At 39.7% G+C, this 9559-nt stretch overlaps 1 protein-coding gene across 1 annotated transcript; it reads right to left on the bottom strand.

The window, feature by feature from the left end:
- Positions 1 to 1703: 1703 nt before the first annotated feature.
- LOC149104836 (uncharacterized) lies at positions 1704 to 7169 on the bottom strand. The gene is made up of 3 exons (XM_089272274.1): positions 6770 to 7169; positions 6412 to 6561; positions 1704 to 1882 (listed from the first exon to the last, which is right to left on the bottom strand). Exons 1-3 carry the CDS (start codon positions 7068 to 7070, stop codon positions 1704 to 1706), a joined length of 630 nt encoding a protein of 209 aa, XP_089128400.1. The 5' UTR covers positions 7071 to 7169.
- Positions 7170 to 9559: the final 2390 nt, after the last annotated feature.

Below are 9559 nucleotides of genomic sequence, written 5' to 3'. Positions count from 1 at the left end.
ATAACAAATCAACTTGAGCAACTAATTTCTTTAAAGCCTTGACTTTTGTTAAGAGAATGCGAGTTCCTTTGCTAATACTATTCGCATTGATATTATTGCTATTCATCTACTAGCTCACTGTACAGCGTTACAGTGTCTTACCTAAAAAAAAAAAACAGCCATCTTATGTCACGCCGTCAAGTCTTCTCCCGAGAAACGCCTGAAACTCGATGTGCATTTTGTTTGTTTATAGTGGTCAGGTTGTTCGTAATCCAGGTTTAAGAGTTGATGGAGGCTTAAAGTTTTCTTTCGTGGGTAAAGTATTTTCTTTGCTTATTTTTAGAGGACTTAGAGCTTGTAAGCCGTCGTCAAAAGTTGAGAGAAAAAAAATGGCTGAAGTTTATAAATGGGTAACACTAATTTTGGACTAGCTTGGTCATGCTTTGAACAACCAGGCCATGGTTAAGTTTTACTGTAGGTAATCATGTCGGGAAGTAATATCCCGCTTGGCACTAAAAGAGACAATGATCTAAGTCTCTTGCCACTACTATTCAACTGAAGCTAACTGAAACATACATATGCTATGACCGGATTAGTCAGTACTGCAATGTCGGGCAGGACAATACCACGGGTGAAATAACTTGTAGATATAATAGGAGCCGCAATTCTTTAATTGAATGGGGAAGAATATGTCACAACAAGCAGCCTTATTAATGCAGACGTTTCTTGTGACTTTACCCTCAGCTACTGTAGGATGACCACCACTCAACCAGATAGGATAGAGTGCATCACAACGGTCCATCGGTGGACATGTGGTCACCATTTTTGTGCCTGCAGCTCCTTGGAAGCGATACCAGCCATTGAGTGTGTAGTCACATTTGTCGTTTACGTTTACGTAGTCATATTTTCTTTCTGCATCTGTCAGATTTTGGTAATTTTGCCAGTGACATACATCAACTAAAGGAAATACACAAATCTGTAAATAAATATGTGATAAACACAGAAGACATTTGACATATGTCGTCTTGTGTTGCGTAGTCATATCTTCTTTCCGCGTCTGTCAGATTTTAGTAGTTCTTACATATGTCAACTAAAAAAACAAACAAAGGAATACGTAAATAACTCTCCCCTGATCCGTAGATACCTCTGTCGTGCTGTGTCGTTGGGAGTTACTTGTAGTTTGAATACAGTCACTTCATATATTTTCTTCAATTTTACATCACTTTATTACATCCGGTCATGCACAAACATTTCTATATGATTTGTCTTCGTTTCCATTTTTCCTTGAAACAAGGTTGTAAAAAGATCTCGCCACCGAAATATAGCTTCTACAATAGGTATTAATTACCACCTTTTTGTCTGTTTATACGAGAAAATCTTCATATTTACATTTGAAATTTCCAGTTCAAATGTTGTTGGGTAACCTGTATGTAAGCCATAGGTGAACAAATTTGTCCTTCAGGCGATGATATTTATCCGCTCTAATTGCGAGAACATCGCAATCAGCGCCAGTGTTTCTCCACTAAGGTGTGTTTACTCTCTGGCATTGGATAAACCGCTGGAGGAATACCATGTGGGATACTTTAACCAACTATGTAGTGGATTCTAACTTCATATGGGTTATTTTTTTTTTGTCCTGATACATGCCTACTTGTTAAATAAGGTTCTTAAATGTGACAAACCGTCCTTACATAACGACAAATAAAGTTTTTGACTGTAGGTAATTAAAACAGAATAGAAGATATCCCTACTAATGATAAAAACTGTGTTGCACCTTCACAATTAGGACCGTTCTTTACAAATCCATCTTTGCACTGGCAGTTGTACGATCCATCCGTATTCTTGCACTCAGAGTTGGCAACAGCATCACATGGGTCGACCTGTGCAACACACTCATCGATGTCTAAAAACAAAGGGATCTAAGTGTTACTATTTCAATGTCACAATGGATGGTTAAGTGTCCCATTACGAGCATAAAAGGAAATTCTGGGGGAAATAAACTACTTAACACATGAAAAATACAAAAATATATATATATCAGAAAAACCTCAAGAGAACCTTGTTACGAAGGAAAATAAGTGGAATTGGCGCCTTAAATCCACTCCAAAGTTTTCACATTTCTAAAATGATTACACGGCATATAGAAACACCTTTAGCAAATACATTTTATTAGAGAAACTTTCAGTGATATCAACCACACAATACTGCCATCTGCCGATCGATTGTAGCCGTTTCAGCCCTATTACTTGCATCTGGTATTACCTGCTGCTATCTACAGCGATTATCTCATTCACACTGTTCCAGTAAAGTCTAGTGCGCAGCTGCAGTTGAATTCGTTCACTCGTCTAAGTAAAATATTTGTCTTCACTTTCAAATAACTCTTCGCATCATTTCTCCTCCACCTGGCCACAGAAGGTGTAAAATCGGCCCTGAAGCCATACCCATCCGGTCAATTCCCCATCTGTCCCCCCTTCACCAGACTGGACGATTGACTTTCTCTTTTTTTCCCTTTTCCAGTGGCTGTCAATTTCTAGGAAATACACCTTTTGATTGGCTCCCAATCGTTTGTTAACATTGCTGTTTTATTATTTACACGAACTACTACCTGTTTCACATTAATAAAGTGTATTATCGTTTGTCTCACGATGTAGTCACTTGAAATGTAGATCGCGACGTTTCGACTGCTTACTGCTAGTCTTCTTCAGGCGATAAGGTCGACTGATTGCACGGTATCATTTATATCACAAAGGTCGGCTGTGATTGGTGCATTTCGATCCTCCTATTGTTCCGTTGTTCCGGCGAGTAGCTGTTCGCTCAGTGGTCCGCTGTTGTACCGTTCTGCTGTTGCTGTGTTTCTTGATCGTGGGTATCCATGCTTCAGGAATTTCAATTCCACTATCCCTGTTGATATTGTTAGGGTGAAGTCTTATGTGAATAGCTTCCTTGACCCTACGTGTGTACCAGTGAGGATCTCGATCAATAAACTTGACCTCATTCCAGATAGGATAGTGGCCAGTCTCGTGGGTGTGTTCAGAAACGGCGGAGGTCTGGTTACGGGCGCGTCGTATATCCCTGTCGTGTTCTTTGATCCTCTCCTGCATAGATCTCCCTGTTTTCCCGATGTAGACTTTGCCGCACTCACAGGAATCCTGTAGACAACACCATCTTGTTTAGCCGGGTTGACGGTGTCCTTTGGTCGCACTAAGTGTGACCGAAGTGTCGTGTCGGACTTAAAGACGGTGCGAACGCCTTGTTGTTCTAGGCAGCGGCGGAGAGACTCCGAAACCCCTTGGACATAAGGTAAAACGGCGGTGGATTTAAATTCCGCGACAGGCTCTCTTCTTGGGGTTGTTCGTGCCTTTGTGATCTTATGTACAAAAGAGCAGGGATATCCGTTAGAAACAAGTACAGATGACAGATGTTTCTTCTCTCCAGCGATTACTGATGGTTTGGTCACGAGACGTTTAGCCCGGTCGTACAGACACTTCACAATACCGCGCTTTACTGACTGAGGGTGGTGTGAATCATACGCTAGGTACTGCATCTACCAGGATGAATAACAACAACCCTTTCCTCGACACTGTTTCACATTGTGTGCCATTAAATCCTGGTGCACAGCTGCAGTTGAATCCGTTTACTTGGTCTGTGCAGTTCCCGTTGTTCTTACAGGGATGACTTGTACAGTCATCGATATCTGTTTTAATGGGATAAGGCAGAAATTTAATAACGGTCATACCGTAAAATACCACGTTAAAGCCTCCCCCGATAAAAACCCTTCTATTTGCTAACAGCGATATTATTCCCGATACAAGCCCCCCCCCTCCGATACGAGCCCATCTAATGTATAAATCAGATAACGTTCTGTTCCTTTCCAGTTGCTCCAGTCACACTAGTGTTTTATAAATGTTTTTGAAACATATTCTCCGTTTATTGTGACTCACAATAAATGTCTTATAAATGTAATGGTTCTAAATGCTCAGATGCGTTATATCTCCTCGTTCCGAAACAATATTTCTATTTTGCTTATGTGCCTCCCCCCGGATATAAGCCCCCCGTCTTTAAGCCCACACGAAACCCCTTATGAAGTTATTTGACCCCAAGGCTTAAACGCGGCATATTACGATATACGACAGAACCAACAGCAACAATATCTGCAAAATAACCAAAAATGCATAAGATCGTTTATCGGCCTAAATTTCGCTCCTTAGAGACTTGCATAGGTCAACTGGATAGAATTATGGAGAAAAAAGAAAGCTTTGGGGAAAAATGTGCTTTCCCTTAATCAAAAATGCATAAGCAAAAATATCCGTGAACATTGCTGTTTTGTTATTTACACGAATTATAAGGTTACTGATGTTATCTGTTACGATTACCTGCTTCACATTGTGTTCCATTAAATCCTGGTGCGCAGCTGCAGTTGAATCCGTTCACTCGGTCTGTGCAGGTCCCGTTGTTCTTACACGGATGACTTGCACAATCATCGATATCTGTTTCAAGGTGATGAGGCAGAAAGTTAATAACGGTCGCATTCGATAGAACCTGCAACAACCAACAACAAAACTCAGTAACAAAACTACGCTTGAAGTTAAAAGATACAACACTGAAAAAGAAAACTTAGAAAGAGATTCAAAACCGTAGAATATCAATGAAAATTAACTAGTTTTGGCTATAGTTACCTGTTTCACATTGTGTGCCATTAAATCCTGGTGCGCAGCTGCAGTTGAATCCGTTCACTCGGTCTGCACAGGTCGCGTTGTTCTTACAGGGATGACTTGCACAGTCATCGATATCTGTTGTAAGGGAAAAAGGTAGAAAGATAATAACTGTCAGGAGAGAAAATCAGATTATTTAGTATATTTTACATATTCGGTTTAGATATATTTGTTTTAGTTCATTTTGCATTTCTAAGTTACAGTTTACTATTCCAGTTCATTAACCGTAACAAACACCTGCTATTTTTGTTGTAGATCATAACTGTAATAAGCGCTGAGTTGTAATTACTACCTGTGGTGGTCCGTTTGTTGAACTGTTATCTCCCTTTATTGTTTTGAAAGTTATTAATGTTGAAAACTGCAAATTCCGTTACAGTTAATCGAGCTTTCTGAAATGTATGAAATAATGTTTAGTTGAGATTTTTTGAAAACTTTCGCAAACCTTTAGAATTGTGTTTTCGGCTTAAATGGCCGTGCCTTGTGAAATATTCTTTTGTTACGTTCTTGGATTAAAATGATATCGTTGGACCTAAGTGCTGAGTACTGTTGGCGGCTCTGAAGATATTTCCCTGTAACAGATTCCGGTCCTGATCCTCGCAACCAGAAAGTTTTCACAAGTTTTACAGAAGTGCTTTCCCAGGCCAAAAGTCTATTATCACATATCGGTCATATACAATAGAACTTTGCAACAACAAAAATATGTCTCTGCCCTTTTCAAGCAGTTTAAAAAATAAAAGCACAGCAAGCGACATAGCAAGAGATTAAAAACTCCTAACATCTGAGGGAAAATAAATTTTGGCTATAGTTACCTGTTTCACATTGTGTGCCATTAAATCCTGGTGCACAGCTGCAGTTGAATCCGTTCATTCCGTCTGTGCAGGTCCCGTTGTTCTTACAGGGATGACTTGCGCAGTCATCGATATCTGTTTTAGAAGAAAAGATTGAAAGGATTAAACTGCAATAGCTTCTGTTGATATATTTGACGGAGCCCGGCCCGGAGCAAATAGGCAAAAGAGATCACTAACTAAGTAACTTTTAAAATTTTTGCTTTTTATAAAGAAAAACAAAACATCTTTATCAGATATCCATCATTGTCATAATCCAGTCAGGGAATAGCAACGGATCTGCTCCTTGAAATATATCTGTTCCACAGACAACTTCTTGCTGGGTGGGAATCTTCTGGTTCTGACCACCCGCTGTCAGTTGCACGGGGAAGATAGAGCCTGTTTGACTGTTAATTATTAGTCGAGAGAAGATAGCAGGCGTGAAACCCATCTTTGTAGCTCTCGGCTTCATGACCTTCATAGATGCTATTGCTGGTTTAACTCTAAACAAATAGTTTTGCGCGAATGGAACATGATTGAGTTTTAAAGCTAGGCTTCTTCTTTATGAAGAGCATCCCATAAATTAAACAGTCTATGTCCATGTCTTGAACGTTATTTTCGCTATGGGGACGCTTATTGGAAGGTTTTATTAAAATACACTCCTGGTTGTTACCTTAATAGAAAGGTCACATAACTTATACGTAAAAGCTCGTAAAAATTTGATTTAACGCCAATGCAAGGTTGTACGCATCGCAAATATGCTTATTTTGTAGAATACAGAGTCTCTAATCATAGAAACAGCCTGGAGATTGAGGCATTTTATAGCACGTAGATGAGGCTTATTGGAAGAGGTTTGAGAGTAATAAATCGAAGTAAAACCCCGAACTTCTAGTTACCTAGTTTAGACATGTCACAACGACCCAGGACTACCTCGCCAGGTTTAATTGAATCGAGCCAGTAATTACCGCTGACTGCATCTTCTCCTTCACTCGCCCTGATCTCGGCGCACGACTCAGCTGGCAACTCGGGAACGGATCCAAGAGGAACTAAAAATAAAAAAAGCAAATAAGTTGTTATTTGAGCCTTTTCTGTCATAATTAAACATCACTATTGTTTAGCTCTCTTGACGAAAAACTGCAGGCTTTGTTAGCAGTCCTTAAACTGCCAGAAGGTCTTGGGCACCTTTTTTCCTGGGATACGACTGCCTCTCCTTCAAAATGATAAAGATAAACACCGCTCAAAGAAAAACAGTACCTCTTCCATCTAATCGTTTAATATAGAACCGATCGCTGTCCGGAACAAAATCTTCAGGTCTGGCTTCTTTGGCGCGGTTGTTCAACTCACATATGCCTTGGCTGATGACATAGTTAAAGCTTTGACATCTGATGTCATGGTTACACTTGTCTACACACTTCAACCAGTTTGCAGTTTTCTTGGCCATGAAGATATGCCCTTTCAACATCATGCCGCGGATAGAATATTCGCTTCTACACTGCTGAGTGTCCAATTCGCAAGACACCTGACACATCACAAGCAGCGTGAAGACCAGACTCATACTTACAGAGTAAGAAAGCCACTGGCTAGGTTCTGAAGCTATTAAATTTATATGGAGAGAAAAAGATCGCGGCTTGTATAAAATGTTAATCTTGCATCGTACATAAGCAAATTAACTGTTAGATGGCAGTGAACAGTATCCTAACCTAGGAAGCCTCGCCCTCTTATAGCTAGGCTAAATGGTGAAAGGTTTCATTTGGCCATGGCGCCGTAAACAATCAGTGTCAAACTGTCAATCTTGAAATCAAAGGAGACCAATAAAATAGAAATCGTGAAAAAGGTAATATTCTTAACATGAAAATTTTTTGGCGAATTCTAGGCCTATGAACAAAAAGATAAGCAAACAAGGAGAGAATCAAAGAAAAACAATAAAGAAACGTAGAATATATCAAACTGAAAGTAAGTGGCGCCTCCGTTAGACAACCTCAGTTTTCTACAAAGTTCACACAAAACACGAAGCAATGAGGGTCAGATTAACCACCTCGTCAGCATTATCCTTCTGTAGGCGATATCATACAAAACAGACACGGAATCTACAAATCCCTTTTGCCATCTAGTGAGAAAATAGCTGGTTTTGAGATTCCTTCCTATCTTCATCTCTATTTAAGTGATGAAGGGGTGAATCATCTCGAAGAACGTCACACGCTATAGGATAAATAGGTGCAGCAGTTTGTCGCAAGGCGTTTTGTGAAGAATTATTTGTCGGCAATCGTGTCGACACCATAAGGCGCTGTTATTCTGGCTTATACTAAAGACACTCGCATTTTTTTTTGCGACACAAGATGGATGAAGAATCGCCCAATGTAATGTCCCTTGTAATAACCATGTCTCGCAATGTTTTCGTTGCAGCGACGTTGCATTAAGAGGAATCAAATTCTACTTTTTAAAACGATTGCTGTAACGAAAACCTTGCAAGACGTGTCCATTTCAGTAAGTGTTAGACTAGATAACGTTGTGACAACGGGTTTTTCCCCTCTGAACTCTAACTAGGGGAAAACGGGCATTGAGAGGCCTAACTGGCTGGACGACTGCACTTGACTCAGGAATTAGCTTACAGCAACTCGCTTGCTGCGGGAAAGGAACTTGTCACGGGTTCCAAAGTACCGTTGGATCTGCTACTACTGAAATCAGGACACTCAGAGAACTTGGACTTCACACGTTTTATTCTTCGTACTTCGCTACACGTCTACGATGCACAACTCGTTGATGTAAAATCGTAAATCGTCGAGATGTTAATCGTCTTACAATGAACAGAGTACTTTACTTATACTAGCGCAATACACGATTACATCATGTAAGGAACAAAATAAAGACGGCTAAATAAAATCAGCTAGAAACTAATGACAACCTAAAAGGCATGAATAGACTTCTGAATAGAGTCGGCTTCATTGAAATCGTCGACTAACTAAGCTCAGCTTTCAAGAGAAATGTGTTAATAAGACAAAAGTTATTTGCGTAGCCTGTATATTCAGCGTGAAAAAGCGGCATAAAGATACGTTATTTTTGGGCTGAGGTCAAAAAGGAAAATTGAGACTAGAACAAATTAAAATAACTTTTCTTTTTACTTTCTTACTGTACAAAACCGTAGTTTGAACCGCCGCGACCATCTCTACGCGAGCGTATTGAGACTTATTTACTTAAAACGCAATACAGATTGCTTTATCACAAGTCACTGTTTACTTAAGTTCCGAACATAAAAAATGTTTGACAAATTTTAGCCAAACAATGCTCCAATAAAGCAGAAGTTCTATTTTTAACACCATTGCTATATTTTTCCGTTGACAACGTCTCGTGCAGATTGCTTCGCACACGCGCAACAAAATTGGGAGACAAATTACAAATCAATGATTTTAAATAAACTTAGCGATGCAACAAGAACTTGAAATCTCCTTAAAAATAGTTTTCTTTATCTCACAACCTGTTCCAGTATTTTGAAATTGCAAGAACTAGCCTTTAAAATACCAAAGAGTGTTCAGTAAATAAAGAAAGCTTCCACGAAAGACAAAGACAAAAATGACAAAGGTGCAACTTTTAGAAGATTAGTTTCCCAAATTATCACAAAAGATTGTGATCTAGATGATAGTCTCTTGATCATCAGTCACCATCACCATCATCATCATCATCATCATCATCAGTCACCATCATCATCATCATCATCATCATCATCATCATTATCAAGAAAACTATTGAACCAAATCAGAAGCCATAATCGGGGACGGAGACCGTAAGCGCGCGCCATTTCTAGTATTGGGGTTGTCCCCATGATATGGGACAATAATTCTATTTTTAGAACAAATTGCGCCATTACCTGCGGCACACGCGCGTACATGCTGCGAGGATTTTTGCGGATGTCGCGCGGGGGAAATGGCGTCCGAAATTCCCGAAATTTTTCATGTTTTTGGCCCACAACTGAACGCGTTTACGTCTGTTGGAATTTTGCTTAGGTATTTTCGTCGTAAGCTGCTCCAGTTTGAGTGAAGTAAGACAGTG

This window comes from Orbicella faveolata, unplaced genomic scaffold, assembly GCF_042242905.1.
Source record: "Orbicella faveolata isolate gen_17 unplaced genomic scaffold, um_ofav_v1 contig_34, whole genome shotgun sequence".
Classification (NCBI taxonomy): Eukaryota; Metazoa; Cnidaria; class Anthozoa; order Scleractinia; family Merulinidae; genus Orbicella; species Orbicella faveolata.
Note: the sequence above shows the minus strand (reverse complement) of the source record. Positions and strands in the feature narration are given on the sequence as shown.